Source organism: Neomonachus schauinslandi, chromosome 1 (genome assembly GCF_002201575.2).
Source record: "Neomonachus schauinslandi chromosome 1, ASM220157v2, whole genome shotgun sequence".
Lineage (NCBI taxonomy): Eukaryota > Metazoa > Chordata > Mammalia > Carnivora > Phocidae > Neomonachus > Neomonachus schauinslandi.
This window is the reverse complement of record NC_058403.1, coordinates 144,669,451-144,689,153: the sequence shown is the minus strand read 5'-3', so window position 1 is coordinate 144,689,153 and position 19,703 is coordinate 144,669,451. Positions and strand designations below refer to the sequence as shown.

The 19,703-nt window shown below is 36.2% G+C and overlaps 1 protein-coding gene across 1 annotated transcript in view; it reads left to right on the top strand.

Moving 5' to 3' along the window:
• The window catches only part of NKTR (natural killer cell triggering receptor), a 52,368-nt gene that overhangs the window by 7,946 nt on the left and 24,719 nt on the right, over positions 1-19,703 (top strand). Inside the window, exons 3-6 of the mRNA XM_021678934.2 lie at positions 14,611-14,685; positions 15,414-15,521; positions 16,009-16,053; positions 17,803-17,890. Coding sequence (XP_021534609.2) covers positions 14,611-14,685; positions 15,414-15,521; positions 16,009-16,053; positions 17,803-17,890 — 316 coding nt within the window. The remainder of the gene's footprint in view (positions 1-14,610; positions 14,686-15,413; positions 15,522-16,008; positions 16,054-17,802; positions 17,891-19,703) is intronic.

Genomic DNA, 19,703 nt, shown 5'->3' with positions numbered 1-19,703 from the left:
TGAGAGGGAGGAGGGTCAGAGGGAGAAGCAGACTCCCCGCTGAGCAGGGAGCCCGATGCGGGACTCGATCCCGGGACTCCAGGATCATGACCTGAGCTGAAGGCAGTCGCTTAACCAACTGAGCCACCCAGGCGCCCAAGATAGAAGTATTTTTAGTAGCCATCTCTGAGGTGTGGCCTTTGATTCTCACTTTTGGAGGGTATTTCTTTCTGGTTAAGGTTTAATTTAAAAACTCATGATTCTTTTATATCAGTGTTTATGTAAGGTATTTCTTTTTTTTTTTTTTTTAAAGATTTTATTTTATTTATTTGACAGAGAGAGAGAGAGACAGCTAGAGAGGGAACACAAGCAGGGGGAGTGGGAAAGGGAGAAGCAGGCTCCTGGCCAAGCAGGGAGCCCGATGCGGGGCTCGATCCCAGGACCCTGGGATCATGACCTGAGCCGAAGGCAGACGCTTAACGACTGAGCCACCCAGGCGCCCCTATGTAAGGTATTTCAAAGTAAATTATAGTTATGATATACTACATTATAGTAGTAAAATGGTGTAGGCCTTTTGTTTTCAAATTGCAAGATGGCTGGCTTTCATGAGCTCCCAGGGTGTCAAACACCCATTTGTTCACTCACATTCTGTCAGTCCGCAGTGGTTTCCCACAGGTTCCAGGACATGTGATGACACAGTAGATGTAATGCAAGAGCTGTCAGAAAACCTGTCTTCTGCTACATGAGACATTAGTGAGGTTTGCAAAAATGTAAAATTATGACACATTAAAACTTTTTGTTCAATTTTGAAAATATAAATTATTAAAAATATTTGTGTTAACATATAATGAGTTTATTTTATTGAAAATTGATTAATATTTCTTAAAGTTTCTCCATTTTAATTTCTAATATAGTAAATATCAATAGATACAATCTATATAAAAAGTCTTTAAGGTCCTCAATAATTGTTAAGAATATAGAGGGGTGGGGTGCCTGGGTGGCTTGGTTAGTTAAACAGCTACCTTCGGCTCAGGTCAGGATCTCAGGGTCCTGGGATTGAGCCCCAGATCAGGCTCCCTGCTCATTGGGAAGTCTGCTTCTCCCTCTCCCTCTGCTCCCTCTGCTTATGCTCTCTCACTCTCTCTCAAATAAATAAATAAAATCTTAAAAAAAAAAAAAAAGAATATAGAGGGGTTCTAAGACCAAAAAGTTTGAGAACTGCTGTTCTGTATGCTTTCACAGAATGCAAGCATTGGGCTTTATCTACAGGTGTTTTGAACTTTTCGTGTGGCTGTTATTTCACATTTATAAGAAGTTGAAAAATAAAATTAGTAAAAATCACCCATCTGTTTTTTATAAATCACCCGTTTACATTTTATACCATTTGGTCTTGCTTTTTTTTTTCTGCATGTGCAATTTTTTCTGAACAGTCTGAGGGTAAATTACCTACACCATGGCTCTTTACTCTTAAATACTTCAGTGTATTTTTCTTAGCACATTTGTTAAGAATAGAGATATTTATTACATAACCACAATGTAGTTATCAACTTTATAAATTTGCATTGATGTGATACTTTAATCTACCATCTCTGTATTCCTTCCATTTTTGTGATTGGGCCTAAAAAGTCAATTATAGCATTCTTTCTCTTCCAGTGCAAAATCTAGTCTAGCATCAGATACTACATTTAGCTGCCATGTCACTTTATCCTCCATTTTTATACCTTTTTTTTTGTTTTTTAGGACATTGACATTTTAGAGGAATGCAGTGCCCTTCCTCCTTTTTTTTTTCTTCCTTTTTTTAAGATTTTATTTATTTGGGGCGCCTGGGTGGCTCAGTCGTTAAGCGTCTGCCTTCGGCTCAGGTCATGATCCCAGGGTCCTGGGATCGAGCCCCGCATCGGGTTCCCTGCTCCGCGGGAGCCTGCTTCTCCCACTCCCACTCCCTCTGCTTGTGTTCCCTCTCTCGCTGTGTCTCTCTCTGTCAAATAAATAAATAAAATATTTAAAAAAAAAAAAAGGATTTTATTTATTTGACACAGAGAGTGAGAGCACAGGCAGAGGGAGCAGAAGGAGGGGGAGAAGCAGACTTCCCAAGGAGCAGGGAGCCTGATGCGGGGCTTGATCCCAGGACCCTGAGATCATGACCTGAGCCGAAAACCAACTGAGCCACCCAGGTGCCCCGAAGTTTGTTCTCAAAAGTGATAACCAGGGTATTTCTTTAGAGGAATGCTTGACTTTGGAAATTTTTTTTATGTGGGCCTCAGAGCAATATCATAAAACCCTAGCAATTCATCAAAATAGATAAAAATGGGTATGTAGTTGAAATTGGTGTTTTTACTTCATTGATCCAAGAAACTGAATTGAAAATGGAGTACTGCTTGTGACTTTGGGCAAGCCACCTGACCTCTTTGTAGAACAGAAATACTATCAGTTTTGTCTTAATGTGGCCCTAAAGATAGCACAGCAAAATTTGCTTATATTCAAAATTTCCCTTTAAACATTAGACTCATCGTACTTAAGATAGTTTCTACTTTGAGAGTGAGGCATGTGGGGATCTGATATGTACTGAGGGAACAGGAGAAATGTATTTGCGATCTCAATCTCACCCTGGTCCTGAGCTTGTGAATAGAGTGACTGGATGCAGTGGTCTGCACTATTTAGATGATTTCTTCCCTTTTTTTAAAATTTTTTTTTTAAAGATTTTATTTATTTATTTGACAGAGAGAGAGACAGCGAGAGAGGGAACACAAGCAGGGGGAGTAGGAGAGGGAGAAGCAGGCTTCCCCGCGGTGCAGGGAGCCCGACATGGGGCTCAATCCCAGGACTCTGGGATCACAACCCGAGTCGAAGGCAGATGGTTAACGACTGAGCCACCCAGGCGCCCCTCTTCCCTTTTTATATACTCAGAAATTAAATAGGAAGGACTCCAGTGTAGTAGTGCCCGTGTAGTAAGGTTGTTGGGAAGAAGAATAAAATAATACAAGCAGCTATCTTCCCGATTGTGTTTTTGTAACATGAATTTATTGTGATGGCATGGATTAATTAAGGAGCATGGTTTTAATTAGGCAGACTACGATTTGTGTTATAATAATCACATAACAAGGGAGGGAGTTAGTGTGTAGGAAGCAAGGGCAATTGAGCAGCACTGCTCTTCTAAGTTATTCTTGTCTGTCCCCACTAATCTGAAAAACAATAAGGACTATGCTAGTGATAGCGCTGGGGAAGGGGGAACAGAGTGAAGTATGATCATTTGTAGGATTTCCACAGTGATGTTGAAGTTTTACAGTATACTCTTATAGCTAAAAACATGCCTTAATAATAGTGATACTTTTAATGAAAAAATCATTCTTTTTTTTTTTTTTTTTTAAGATTTTATTTATTTATTTCAGAGAGAGAGAGAGAGCACATGAGAGGGGGGAGGGTCAGAGGGAGAAGCAGACTCCCTGCCAAGCAGGGAGCCCGATGCGGGACTCGATCCTGGGACTCCAGGATCATGACCTGAGCCGAAGGCAGCCGCTTAACCGACTGAGCCACCCAGGCGCCCAAAAAAAATCATTCTTACTGAAACCTTAAATTCCCTTGTCCCTCAACTCCTGTTTTCCCATAGAAACAGTTCTTTTTATGTGTTATTTTTGATAATGCAATGTTTCTTTAAATGATACATGTTATTTGCAGAGCAGACTGTTATTTGTAAAGAACCTAGCATGGTATCTGACCTATTGTTTTTAAGTTGCTTTAATTATTGTATGTGAATGAACATGAGCATGTGCACTGAGTCAAGTACAGGGCTTTCATATTAAGGTATTATTTAGACAGACCTTTGTAGATAAGGCCTTTTTTGTTTACATTTTAGGAAAAAGGCTTGTTTTCAGGTTTCTGTAAGTAAGAGGGTTTGGTGTGGTTTCTTTCCCTTTTTTTCATTTATTTATTCATTCATTCATTCATTCATTTAGAAATTGCGCCTGAAGAATCCAGTTATAACACCAGACCTCATTGGATGGTTTTGAAGGCAGACACGGATTTTTATGGGGACTTTGAGAGGAGAAAGTTGACGTCATAGCATCTTCCTTTCCCTCCCCTTTCTCTTCCTCAAAACCCCAAGTGAAATATACACACATTTTTTTCCCTTTTCTACCTTTAACGTAAGATGGCTGTTCCTGGTCTAACTCGTACCTCCTACCCCTACCCGCCCCCACACTGAATCCCTGTGCTTTCCTGTTATTTTTCTACCTTTGTTGGTATTTATCTGTCAGTGTTGTTGCCAAGCGTATTCTGACATTAGTGGTATGAACTAGCCGTCCAGTACCATTCCTTACAATTGTGTTTTGCACATCGTGTACGTAGTCTTAAAGCTTCCCAGAATATATCTTTCAGCCTGAACCCTTGGTAGAACATATAGCACTTACGCAACTGATCAGGTGTTCAGTAAACACCTTACTGGGAATGAAAGCAGATGGAAACTAAAAAGATATCTTTAAATAGGCAGAAAAAAGCTCAGGCTAAAAAGGGCAAGATTTGGGTGACTGACAAAGTTATCTAGAACTGAGGTAATGATTAAAAAATTATCTCAAAAATTGCATTCAAAACCACTAGCTGTGAATGCCTGACTGTAAGCCTTGCTACAGGTAACCCCCTATTTTAGTTTCATTGTGTTCCAAGAGACTGTGTCTTAAGTAGATTGCTATTTGGTGAAATTCCACATTCCTGTTTGCAGTCCTTACAGATTTGCACAAATCAGTGAAGACTTATTCTTAATTAGGTAATTTGGGTGAGTAGAGGGGCTAAAAAGGGTAGATCTCTGTATTCAGGTTGGGTACCCAATATGATGGGGAAAAGGGAAGAGTTATGTCCCTAAATTAAGGTCCAAGAAGGGATCCTCATAGGTAATGTAGTTAATACGAAGACCTTGACATTTTCATCACAAAACTACAGTGACACTAGTAGTTCGGAAGTGACCCAAACAAACAACGCAGACAGTGCGAACTAGTACAGCTGCTGCTCTTTGTCCCCCTACTCTTACCTAGCTCTTGTCACCACCTGAAAAACTCGGTGTTTTTTTTAGAAGTCTGATTCTGGGAGTAGAAGAAGGAGACTGAAAAGCAGGAATAAACCAAAGGTACCTAGCTTCTGCCCCAAGACAATCATCTTTCCCAGAGAGCCTGAAAGTTTCCACTTAACTGTTACATGCAAACTGCAGTTCTTTTATGCTGAAGTACATAAGATCAACTTGGGCAAATAAGTGTCTCCTTTTAAAGAATGCTGTCATTTCTGGGAAGGTTTGTTTTTATACATGACCTGAACTTATGCAGCAAGACTGCTTTCTTTAATTGCTCAATCAGAGAGCCACTCTGGGAGCTGTGTTTGGGGCAAGGGAAAGTCAGTGATGTTAGAACCTGGGAAGACAGCTGAGTATATTGGAAAGAGCACTGGATGAGGACTCAGAAGACCAGGCTCTGGTTCTGGCTCTGCTCATTTCTATATAGGTGGCCTCTGATAAGTCACATTACTAATAGCCAACTGTGTTTGAAAACTGGTAATAATCTTGGCTATGATAATATTAGTATATGTATGTGAGTGTGTGTGTTTGTGTATTTTAAAGTTGGCTCCATGCCCAGTGTGGAGCCCAAGGGGCTTGAACTCACAACCCTGAGATCAAGACCAGAGCTGAGATTGAGAGTCAGACACTTAACCGACTGGGCCACCCAGGTGCCCCAATACCATATATTTTTAGGGTGTCTTAGTCCACACAATATTATGATGTAAGATTTATATCTATTTTACAGATGAGGAGACTGTCAGGGGGACTGATTGATCCAAGATCATATAGCTAGTAATTGTGAAAGCCAGGGCTCTAGCCTGGGTTTTCTTTCTTATCCATTATACCACGGCTGCTGTGCAAAACCTAGGGGTAGTATTGTGAAGTTCCTTGAAGAGCAGGTCAGATTTGAGGCGAGTGCTGAGTAGGGTAGCATTAGGATATTTGTTGGCTGGGGAGTGGAGCACCTAAGATAGGAAAGAGGTTGGATATGGCAGTAGGGAATTTTTAAACAAAAAAGTATTTCTGAAATGTATCTTCCATTATCATTGTATACAGGAAGGGATTAAAAACTTTTGCTGCTTCCTCCCTTCCTAGAATTTTAGCTAATACTATTAGTTATTTGCTTAATTACATCAGAATTATGGATCAGATAGGCTTTCTTGGCTATCCTCAGAACTTAATCACCACTCATAACATTGTTTCTGTTAGAAAATGTTTTCCGTATTCCAAACCACCAGTTTAAAAATGTTTTTTTAAACATGTAAGATTTAAGATGGAGGGGTGCCTGGGTGGCTCAGTCGTTAAACGTCTGCCTTCGGCTCAGGTCATGATCCCAGGGTCCTGGGATCGAGTCCCACATCGGGCTCCCTGCTCGGCAGGAAGCCTGCTTCTCCCTCTCCCACTCCCACTCCCCCTGTTTGTGTTCCTGCTCTCGCTGTCTCTCTCTCTCTCTGTCAAATAAATAAATAAAATCTTTAAAAAAAAGAAAAAAAGATTTAAGATGGAGATTGCCAATGTTTATGAATGACACATTAGGGAAAGAAGAATATTACAATCAGTAAAGCTAATTTGCAAGTTCTAAACTATGTGACCTGAACTCTTGCTGCATCTGTTTGGCACATTCTAAGCTGAAAAGGCCTTCATTGTTTTTTCTGTCAGTAAAAATAGTACATGCTCATTGTAAAAATTCCAGTAATATTTAAAAAGTTAAACCTGCCTTAAAATCCTGCCGTGCAGAGATAATCACAACTAACCTTTTCTGAACATTTTATCTTAATTCTGTATACTGGTTCTACACAATTTTTAAAAAATAGTATACGCTACATACTATTCTGGTCCTGCCTTTTTCTGTTAAACAGCATGTTCTCAACTTTTTTCCGTTTTAATAAATTGAGCTTTATGTAATCACTTCTAGTGGTTATATAGTTTACCATTGTATGAAAATATCTGTATTGTTAGAATATATGAAGGTGATGGTTGCTAAACATAAAGGCTAAATAATGGGGACTTAAATTTAAGACAGAAGTTTCCTCTTACATGGCTCCCAGCAGATCCAGGCTGATGATGTCAGGGACCCAGGCTTTGTCTTGTTAATAACTCTGTCATAGGGTGGATGGGTGGGTGAAGCTCTTAACAGAAGAATTCAAATTGGATAAATACAGATGAAATGATGGAATTAGAAGAAACATTTTGCAACCCTCAGTATGATTGGTTCAGGAAAGGATCATCAGTGGCCAAACCATTAGGTGAAAAGTTGTTATAGAACATGGTATGCTCTTAAGTTTCAAAATGTCATTCCACTTACTAATGTAAAAGTGGGGGGAAGTACTTTTATAACAGAGATCTGGCTAATATTTCAGCATTACCAGTAATGTGTCAAATTGACCTGTGCTTCCTGATGGGATGCAAGAAAAGGGGGCGGGGGGGATGGAGATGGGGACTGTTTTAGATTAAAAGAGACCAAGGCATGACAACCAAATCAGTACATAATCTGTGGTTAGATTCTTGGATTTAAAAAAAAGAGGTATAGGGGAGCCCTGGTGGCAAAGTCAGTTAAGCCTCTGACTCTTGGTTTCAGCTCAGGTCATGACCTCAGGGTGGTGAGATTGCGCCGCATGTTAGGCTCCGAGCTCAGCAGGGAGTCTGCTTGGGATTCTCTCTGTTCCTCTCCCTTTGGCCATATCCCCATGTGTGCACTGTCTCGTCTCTAAAAAAATAAAAAAGGTATAAAGGGCAGGTGGAGCCAATTGGGTAAATTTGAATATGGACTGTGTATTAGACTGTGGTGTTAATCACTATTACCGTGGTGTGATAATGGTATTGGGGCTAGGTAGGGGATTATCTTTGTTCTTTAGGAGTATTTACAGAAGTAATTGGGGTGAAGTGTAACAGTGTCTTTAATTTTCAGTTTGTACTGGGGGCGAGGGGCATTGCATGTTCATTCAGATAACCTTCAGGATCATTTGTTAAATTCTTCTAGAAATCTCACTACTTTTGGGGGGTTGCAATTAAATGACTATAGGTCACTTTAGGGAAAATTGGACACATTTACAATTTTGAGTTTTCCTGTCTAAGAACAAGGTATGCCTCTCTTTTTATTCAGGTTGCCTTTATGCCTGTCAGAGGTTTGTGATTTTTATAAGCCCTGCACTGTTAAGGCTAAGTAGTTAGAATTTTTTTTATTGGTATTGTGAATGTGATTTTAATTGTTACCTTTTTTTACTAGTTCTTGTTGATCATAAGGTAAATATTAACAATTTTAATGTCGCCGTTAATATTTCAGTTTGTTTTTTAGGTTATTTAGATTTACAGTTATGTCTTTCAAATAATGATAAACTTACTCCTTTTTTTTTTTAATTTTTTTTTTTTTTTAAGATTTTATTTATTTGCGAGAGAGAGAATGAGAGACAGAGAGCATGAGAGGGAGGAGGGTTAGAGGGAGAAGCAGACTCCCTGCTGAGCAGGGAGCCCGATGTGGGACTCGATCCCGGGACTCCAGGATCATGACCTGAGCCGAAGGCAGTTGCTTAACCAACTGAGCCACCCAGGCGCCCGATAAACTTACTCTTTGATATATGTACTTCTCATATGGTTCTCTTGTCTACTGCATTGTCTAGAGTTTCTAGAACAGCATTAGACAGTAGTGATGCTAACAAGCACTTTTAACTTGTTCCTTACTTTAATGACATTAGTGCTGTACTAATGTTCCACCATTAAACATAATGCTGCTGTTGATTTGAAGGATGTCTGAGAATTCTTGTGTTTATGTTAAGGGATGAATGTTAATTTCATCAAACGGTCTTTGCTTTTTGTCTTAGGAATATAGTTCTTCCTTCTCTTCAATAAATTAATAGATTTCCTTATATTAATTTTTGAAGATTTTATTCATTTGTTTTAAGACAGAGAGAGCACGCACACACCTGCTTACAGGGGAAGGAGCCCAAGAGTTGGATACTTAACCAACTGAGCCACCCAGGCGCCCCAGATTTCCTAATATTTAATAGTATCTTTTAAAAAATGAGATTGATATATAGGGTTTTTTTTTTTTTAAGATTTTATTTATTTACCTGAGAGAGAGCAGAAGTGGGCAGAGGGGGAGAGGGAGAAACAGACTCCCTGCTGAGCAAGGAGCCCAACATAGGGCTCCATCCCAGGACCCTGTGATCATAACTTGAGCCGAAGGCAGATGCTGAACCTACTGAGCCACCCAGGCGCCCCGGTATGTAGGGTTTTAAAGTTTTATATCATCTTTCCTAGGCTTTGGTATCAATTTAATTTGCTTCATAAAATTTGTTAAAGCTTTTCATCTTTTGCTGTGCTGTGAAACAGTTGAGAAGACATTTTACTTCAGTATGAAGAGTTACTCAACAACGCTCTTTTGGATGGATACTTAACAGCATTTTTGTTTCTTTCTTGGCTCTGTTTTTTAGTCTCTGTCAGCATGGAGTTGTAATCCATACTTTCTTATAATTCTTTTTCCTATATTTTGGTATTCCTTTTTATTTTTCCTCCAAAAGAGCCAGCTTCAGAATTTATTTATCAAGTCTAATATTTTTGTTTTCTAATTTATTAATTTCTGCTTGTACTTTCATTAAAAGCTTTTTAAAATATTTTTCTTAGGTTTGCTTACTGCTTTTTTATCTTCATTTGAGTGATTAATATATCTAATCATTAATGAAAATATTTAGAGCTGTAACATGCATTGATTGGGACAAAGAAGTGGTATTCAGAACCTTTTGCCTTTTGAGAACTGGAAGCTCTAAGATCTGCCCTCACTCTGACATCCTGGTTCCTACAGTTCTTTGATTCTCTGATTTCCGCCCATATCCTTGTCAACTAACTATAGAGCCAATAAATTCTCTTGAGTTTTTGCTGGTACTATCTGCAGGGTACCTTAGCTGGGTGTTGATTGACCTGTCATGAAAAAAGCTCTATGTGCCAAAAAAAATTATAGAGCTGTTTGGTCTTATCTTAAATCTTATTTGTGTTTTCTTGCTATTTGCTTTTCTTTGTTTTGTATCTTTTTACTGTGGGTTGCTCCGCCACAGTAATTTGAAAGATGTTTAATATATTTTTAGTTCTGCAGGTGAATTACATGTTTAAGTATTCCTAAACCATATTTCCCCTACCTGTTGTTGACTCCCACTGTGAAATAATCAGGAAATGAACTTTTTCTAACCAACTCTACGCCCTCTTGTTGGTTTTAATGTACTGTGATATGTATCTTCATGATATATTCATTAAGTATGTAAAGCAGAGTATAGTACAGTGTGCCTAACATGCTACCTATTTTTTTTTAACCAAGGAACCGCTTATTTTTATCTTAAAATTGAGATATAATTGACATACAACATCTTAGTTTCAGGTATACAGCATAATGATTCAGTATATGTGTTTATATTGCAAAATGATCACCACAGGAAGTCTTGTTAATCACCACACAGTTAAATTTTTTTTCTTGTGTGATATCTTCATTTTTTTCTTGTAATAACTTTAAAGATCTACTCTCTTAGCAAACTTACGCTATCTTTTTAAAACAAGAAAAATAAGAATATATCAATATTTGCCTGTGTGTACAAAAAGACTGGAAGCATACACATGAAATTAATGAAAGTATTGACAGACCTGTTGACAGAAGTGGGAATAAGACTTCTCACTCGTTTTACTTTTTTCTGCTGTTGGATTTTTGGATCATGAAAACATTGCCTATTCAAAAGAAAAAGAACATTTTTAGAAGGTTCTAAAAAATAACAAAAAAGAATTTACCAATACATACTTTGTTTCCCAATAGCTGTAACATTTATATTTTGTAACCATAATTACTATAGTTATTTAGGTTTAATTATGTGTTGTAATGGATTTAGTGCTCAATGCCATTCTTTTCCCAATAGCCTTTCTCATTAGTTCTTTGAGTCATATCTCAGGCTTATATTTCAAATAAGATTTTTTAAAAAGATCTTATTTATTTGAGAGAGTGCAGAACGAGAGAGAGAAAGAGAGCGAGCATGAGCGGGGAGAGTGGGGAGAGAGAGAGAGAGAGAAGGAGGCTCCTCGCTGAGCAGGGCTCGATTCCAGCACACTGGGATCATGACCTGAGGCGAAGGCAGACATTTAACCGGCTGAGCCACTCAGGTGCCCTTCAAATAGATTTTTCAGGATAAAATCTAATTAATGTATTTCCTTTGCTATATATAGAATTCTTTGTTCACAGCATATCAGTCCCTTTAAGATGGTAGACAGTATTCTCTTGTCTTCACTTTCTAATGTAAAGTGTCAAAAGTCAGCCTAATTTCTTTTTCCCTGTAGGTGACATGATTTTATTGCCTGGATGCTAAAAGGATTCTTTTCCTTTATACCTCTGAAAATGGCTTTTATGAAGCTATGTCTTGATGTCATGCCACTTGTAATAACTTTTCCTGGTCTGTAATGAATACTTTTTATCTGTATATCTAGGTATTCCTTCGTTTATATTTTGTTAATCCCTATCGCTGAATAATTTGGTTTTAAGTGTTCTTATTTTTGTTCAAGTATTTATTGCGTACTTATTATGTACCAGACACTGTACAAATCAGTGGGGATAGAATGGTGAGTAAAACAGATACGGTCCCTATCCCTCTGCCCTCACACAACGTCAGTCAGGCCTAGGGTGGATGTAAGTGTATTTTGTTCGTACCACTGATGACTCATCACATTGTTTAAGAATTTGTATCTGTTATTCCAAGCTAAGCTGTGAGCTCCCCAAAATAAGCACTGTGTCTTATATACTATTGGACAACCTGAGCATGGGGAGGATCTCAGTTAAATGGGTAAATGGCCTGATTTTGTTGAAATGGCGCACCCATTCCTTAATTTCCTCTTAGATTTTGCTCTCTGCTTACCCACTATGATCTGTTCATACCTTTGTTCCTAATCCTCATCCCTTACTTGTAATTGTATATGTGATATTCTTTGCCCTGTGTAGTACAACATTTCCTAAATTTTTTCCCAACCAGTGCTCACTTTTCCAACTACCGTATCTTTTATGTCCATGATATATGTCTCTTTTTTCACTACTGTGTGTGTAATTCCAGTGCAGCTGTTTCTAAGAACAAGAAACAATACTATTATTGAAAGGTGATGTTCGATTTTACCCAGATTCTGGGTACTTGCTAATTTTATTCCTGCCACCTAGTGGCCAAATGAGGATTACAACATGACATAGGTGTGTCTTGGCTTTTCCTGGCTGTGCCAGTGTTTAAAAATGTGTTGATGCTACCTGAGTAATCTCTGTATTGTTCCCCTGTCTTGGCTATTTTTAAGGATCTGTGTGTTGGTATGTTGATATTAAAGTCAGAAGCCATTCCCGCTCTGTCATTTTTGTCCTTAATCATACATTTTTTGCCCTGAAAACACCGTACTGATGCTTACACAAACTAATGCTTACATAAACCAATTTAAGATTTTAGTTATTCAGTTATAGAGCAGTATATTTATTGGCACAGTGGTAGTTCCTTGGAAGAAATCTTAGTATATATAAAAGATAATATTATTGACAGTAATGACTGATTAACAAAGATTACTAAATCCCACTAAAGTGTAAGTAGTGTTAACAATATTCCTCGAGATCTTATTCATTCATTCATTCAAAAGCAGCATCAGTTTCTGAAGAGGCATCAGCAGAGCATGTTAACTTATTACAGGAGACAGTAAACCTCAGGCATTTACAATTGGGAAATGGGGTTGCTATCATAGTCATTTTTTTCATCAGTTTGGGAGCCAGAGAATCTTCTCTTCTGCAAATTTATTCTGTCTTTTCCTTAAGTAACTGTAGTTTACATTTTTCTTTTCAATGTTTTGTAATCACAGTTAATGCCTGCTATCACTTGAAAATAAGTAAACTACTGAACCACATGGACTTATTTTTTTCTTTAAAGACTATACATCAGAATATTTTCAAAAAAGTATCTGTTTTCTATAAAATACACCTGCGTGCTCTCTCTCTCACAAAATAAATAATATCTTTAAAATTCTAATTTCCTATCTTTTTCTTCATTCCTTTAGATATAAAGATCAGCTAGAACATTTTGAAATTGCTTTAAAATTTGGCTCCATTGAAGCTATAGACAGAATGACTTATATGATGCCATTATTCCACTTTTTATCCCTTAAGGATGTCTGTTATGTAGTAGCTTTGTAGCTTTGTTTTGTCCTCAGAGGAACTGACTAACTGGGCCAAGAATAAATTCAATTCTTAGTGATAGAGAGTAAATCAAATCAGTTTGTGTCTGTGCTGAAAATGACTTGTATTTGGTCCACAGTTAATTTTGATTTATTTATAAGTGCCTTTGAGTAAATAAAAGTGTTCATTCATGATGGAAAAGATTCTGTAGAATAAAGGGAAAGGGGACTCAGGAAAGTGATTGTAAATCAGAATATCATTGTAAATCAGAATATCATCTTTTACTTTATTGAGACCTTTCGTGAGGTCTGCAAAGTCAAAACTGCTTTTGTAATAATACAATTTGTCTGTTGCGCTCTCATTCACAAGTCGAATTTTCCAGAGATTACACGATATGTAATGATGTCACCACTCTGACAGCTGATAGAATGTGTGCTCTATATTCTTGTGTTTTAAAAATTTCTGAGTTTTAATTTATAATACAGTAAATAGCAATAGATATAACCCACATTGTAAAAGCTCAGTGATTTTTAAGAGTTGGAACGAGTCCTGAGAACAAAAAGTTTGTGCCACTTTTCTGTGGCATAGTTAAATCAAATTTGTAGGCTTGCTCCTTATCATTTCCTGTGTATTGTATGTTTTTTTGCCTGTTTTGTGTGTTTTTGGTATTTTTTAGGAACCATAAACTATTCTCTTTATGCTCTCTCAGGGAATAGAATGTGAGTTTTAGTTGTGGGTGGCAATTCAGGAGGTTGGCTCTAAATAGTTCTTGCATAAAGAAAGCTAGATATAGAGGACAGAAGAACTTTCTTCTAACAGTACTGGCCACAATGACTGTCTTGTGATATGATGTGCTCTCGTCACTGGAGGGCCTCAAGCATAGATTAGATAACTATTATTGAGAATATTTTAAAGCAAATTAATAGTGTTCAGGTAGGTAACTGTACTAAAAGGGATCTAATAATGTAAAGCCCCTGGGGCGCCTGGGTGGCTCAGTCGGTTGAACGTCTGCCTTCCGCTCAGGTCATGATCCCAGGGTCCTGGGATCAAGCCCCGCATTGGGCTCCCTGCTCAGCGGGAAGCCTGCTTCTCTCTCTCCCTCTCCCCCTGCCTGTGTTCCCTCTCTCACTGTCTCCCTCTGACAAAAAAAATAATAATAATAATGTAAAGCCCCTTTACAAGACACTTAAAATCCTATAGTTTCAGGTCTGAAACCGCTTAGGCTGCCTGTGAATTCTAACACTAACAAATAGAGTGGAATTCTTGTTAGTTGGTACTGCTCAGTTAAATTTTTTCCTGTTAAGGTTTTTGAAAAATTAAATTACAAAAATGGACCTTTCAATTTGTTAATTCTATTTACTTTATTTCTCTCATATAAAATGTGGCATATTTATTTAATCATCTTGCTTACTTTTTTTTATGTGTTTTATTTCAGTTGGTCGCATTATGTTTCAGCTCTTCTCAGACATATGTCCAAAAACATGCAAAAACTTCCTTTGCCTATGCTCAGGTAAATGAGTTATTAAATTATTTCCAATGAGAAGTCATGGCTTATAGTTTTACCTTGCTTAACAGTTAGGTGTTTTCTGTAAAAAGTGACTGGCTGTAAAACGAGTTTAGCACATTAAAAAATACTATTTTCACTGATAGGAAATCAGGGAAGCATTTCTTAAAGGGTAGAAAGGACAAAGAAATGGTCTCAAAAGTAAAAAAGAAAATACTACCGTGTGTAATAAAGTCATCTCTAAACATTGTAGTTCATAAATTCTAAATTTTTCATTGTTTTAAACAAATTTAGCATTCCAGATTCATAAGAAATTTAGGATTAGAAGATAGACAAAACATAATGTGGTTGTTCTTTGTTATCTTTAATTGGATTTATATTTTTTAAAAGTAGAAAAAAATAAGAAAAACATCTATAATGTTATTTTAAAGTAAGATACAGTTAAATACATAGACAATCTTTGAACCAATTCCTTGATTGTCCTCTTTTACTGGAGTGATAACCATTTCTAATCCTTCTTTTCTCCTGTTGCATGTAGAATCTATGCCACACAATTTAACATTTATATGCTGCTTGATATTTATTTTAGTTTGTGTGTTGCCTCATTGCCCTATGTTTTGTATCTCTTACAGTGCCAACACACAGGAGGGACTTCACAAAGGACTAATTGGATGGTTCTTTCCATGGAAAGATGTTTGTAGCTAAATTTCACTTCTTTTTTTTTTTTTTTTCAGGAGAGAAAGGCCTTGGGAAAACAACTGGGAAGAAGTTATGTTACAAAGGTTCTACATTCCATCGTGTGGTTAAAAACTTTATGATTCAGGGTGGGGACTTCAGCGAAGGTAGAGCTAAAAGTTGCACTTTTAAAAACTCCATCAGTCAGTTTCTTGAGCTATCTCATTATACCATTATAAATATTATGTCACAGTATGATATAAATATTAAATGGTCAGTGAGTAGATGTGTAGAGTAAGAATGTATTTTGTTTTTATGTACTTTTAATAATAATATAAATAGTTGGTGAATTCCCTTACAATGAATGCCAAGTACTTTTGGATTATTTTTATTCTTCCTGAATTTTGTTGGTGTGATTACTTTTTGAAATAAATGGGTTATGGAGATAATTTTTAATAGTATTTATTATAAATAGGAATGGGCTTTTTTTGGACTTTTATTTTCAAGATGAGGTTAATTGAGGATTTGTAGAATTTTGATTATAACAATTACAAGGTGTTAGCTTCTTTAGCAAATTGAAAGCATAAAAAGTAATTTATATGTATTAATATATTTTAATTTTCATTATAATTTAATGTAACTCATTATTTGCAGGTAATGGAAAAGGCGGAGAATCGATTTATGGTGGATATTTTAAAGGTAAGGCTTAATATTTTATGGTCCTTTGTTTCAGTTCTGATATTAAAGCAAATTTGATCATGTACTTTTTAATGAGGAGAGGTTTACTTATAGTTCACTTTTTGCATGAAACTAATGCTGCATGAGAATACTTTATTTGCATGAACTTGGGGATAAAATATATTGTAATATGTAACTTTTAATTGACAAGATTAATTAAGGCTAACTTTATGGTTAAACATGACTTTCAGCATGGAGGTTAGGCAACTATATACATGAAAACTCCTATCTTCCTGCCTAAAACTGTCAACATATTCTTTTGTTTATAGAGAATGTGGTCTTTTGCAAAATGAAAAGGTAAGAGAACGAAGCTCAGTAACACAAACTCCAATTCTGTTCCCTTGCACCCTTCCTAATAAATTTATGGACAGCCTGGGTTAGGTTGTGGCTGGATTTCTTAATATTGCTTGAAGAATTGGAAAATTCTGTATACTATTTCATACATGCATCTCTATCTCTTTTCTTTTCCCAATGGGTTATTCTACATCAGGGAAAAAAATCTAGTTATGTTTTTTTCCCCCTAAACCAAGCAATTTCTTTGAATAAAAGTTGGTATTTCCTACTTCCTCAGAGGTTTGTATGTTTTCTTTTGTATACTAGAACTATATGATTGTGTTTTATTCCTACAGTAGTAGCATTTGCATAAGTCTCTAACTATTGCACTTGCCCCAAAAAGCCTTAGAAAAGTCAGTTGCAGAGATTTATAATGGGATCCAATCTTACTAGATTTAAATGCCATGATAGCTTCAGTGTTATAATAGTCTTTTATATTTCTTTTGGGGGAAAATGGATTACTACTCTTTTTCAGAAGCCTGTTCCCAAGGTAATCATTTTTTAAAGTTTTCTATGTTTCTGTTTGTTCTAAAGAAAGATTTGTTTGTATGAATGTTACAAGGAAATTTAAATTAGTTTTGAAGGTATTTCTGCTGGAATTAAAATAATCTCTGAGTGATCTTCATAACAGTTTTTCCTTTGAACCAGTAGGAAGCAGATCATTAGCTGGTTCTATCATCTTGTAGCAATTTGAAACTAATGTTGTAGGCCACTTTAATGTGGTTGTTCCTGTGGCAGATACTTGTGTATCTTAAAATTATATTTTGCCCTTTAAGTTTTTGTTTTTATGGGACTTGCCTCCTTAGATAATTTTTGATCTTATCTATTAGGAGTCTATATACATTATATAATTTATGTACATCCTTACAACTAAAATTGTAACTTTGTTTTTTGCTCTCATAGTCTAGCTTCAATACAGTTGAATAATAAGTTTACCATATAGAAATTAAGCACGTAAGATTATTAAACTTCTCCCATATATAGTGCATTAAGCAAGATAATTGGAAAGTTGAAGAAAGTGAGCTTTATCGTAGAGATTTTTCTAAAATCTCTTTACTGATTTTCCCTTAAAGTTAATACGTAGTTTACATATCATTTAGCCAAAGTATGTTACTACTAAAAGTGACTATTCTAAGGCTGTTTGTATAAAGCATTAAATATATGTTCTTTTCCCCAAGGCTTTAAGTAGTAGTTTTGATCTTTTTATGCTTTTGTTATTTGATTAGTTAAAAAAATTTTTTTCTAAATATTCAGACAAGTATCTATACTGACCAGAAGAGGAATTTCATCCTTTGCTTTCTAGTTATTACTGTGAACATTACACTTTAAAAGTGGCTTATAATTGGAGACTGACGAATTTGTGTTTTCTTCAAACAGATGAAAACTTTATTCTCAAACATGACAGAGCGTTCCTTTTGTCAATGGCAAATCGAGGGAAACATACCAATGGTTCCCAGTTTTTCATGTGAGTAGGCATAATTCAGAGATGAGCTTTTCTTAAACAGAGAAGCGCTGTTCATGAGAAAGATGGTATAGTTAAACCAAGTTTAAATGCTAGAATTCTGCCAAATTGGACTTTGTTACTAATTTCTAACATTACAGAACCTGGTAGGCTCTAACAACCGCCTCAGCGTTCAGCATATATCCTCCATTTGAAGAATGGTACTTAAAAGATGTAACTTGAAGATGTACATTATTTTCAAAGTATGTTGTCGTCTTAGGAAAGGAAATTGGCTTTGACTTAACAAATTTGGGGGCTCAGTTTACCAAAACTAGATTGGAACATAAACTATTGATCAGCATTTAAAAATTGTTCGTAGACTAGGACTAATGTGTCCTTGGCCTGGAGAACAGTTGTTTTGAGTAAACCGTTGTGTGGTTGCTTTTTCTCTTATTGTTGCTCTTTGAGCTAATTTGAGAGAGGTACCATTATTTTCTGATACTGTACAGAGATGAGTGACTTTGCTATTGCATCAGCATTGTAAAAACTTAAATCTCTTGAGATCTCTATGCATAATTGAGTTAAACCAATATTGCTGTCATTTCCACCAAAATTTATGAGATTAGCACTCAGGAAACTTCAGAATGCTAAAATTTGCTTTTTAAAAAAAACAAACACCTTTTCATGTATGTACAGGCACAACCAAAACCTTACTTGGTTTAGTTATATTTTTAGTTATATTTTTATTTTAGCGTATTTTTAGTTATGTTCTTATCTAAAGCTACTCTAAAACTTATTTATATTATAATCCCAGGATTTAAAATAGGAAAGATAATTAGCTAGCATGAAGTTTAATGCTTTTGATTAGAAGTAAATCTCTACAGTTGTACTGTATATGTTGGAGAAATATTTTATTCATGGTTTGCCAGAAAAAGTTCTTGTCATCTTTCTGAATGGACGAGTATGAATGGCGCTTCCCTGTCTTTAAAGGAGTAAATTATTCATGTAAAATAAATCTCACATTTTAAATTTGTCTGCAAAATAGATTTCCAACATGGTCTGATAAAGTTCAGATAAGGGGCATTCTCTTCCTAAGAATGTCCTAAAAATGGAAAGCTGATGGAAGATGACAGTGCTTGGAGCTGTGCAGGAAAAAAGGAAGACCGAAATTTGTTCCTAGATCGTGTTGTGATCCCATAGAGCAGTAATTATTAATACTTCTCTACTAGGGTATTTTTCTTTCTTTAACCTTCTTAAGGGCCAAAAAAAAAATAGTGGGAAATATTTTGAAAAACTTCCTTTATAGTAATTTAATATAAAGCTATTTACTCTTTGATTGAGGTTTCCCATTTCCATTTTTAAGCTTATCTGAACTGTGAACATGATAAACTAATGAATTTCATTGGTCAAGAAGCTACCATCTGAGGGCTCTAAAGTTTCTTTTAGATTTCCTTTTTTTATATCAGTACATTAAAATTTATCAGGTAGCAGCAGCTTCTTCCCATTGTTACATACCATTTAGCTTGTTTAATCAAATGTGAAGAGTAAAAACTGGTGTGCAGGTACATACATTAATTAACATCCAGTATATGACAAGGTTGTCCCTTCAAAAAATTTATTTTGTTTCTGTGTTATTTAGTACTTGCTTAAGTCTTTTGTAGGAATGCTTAGTATCAAAATTACGGCCATTGCTGTTTCTACATAGTTTAATTTTACATTGGACTGCTATTCTTTGGCAAGGAATGCCAAATGAAAATTGTAACATCCGTGAATTAGGATTAAAAGTTTTAGGGCGCCTGGGTGGCTCAGTTGGTTAAGCGACTGCCTTCGGCTCAGG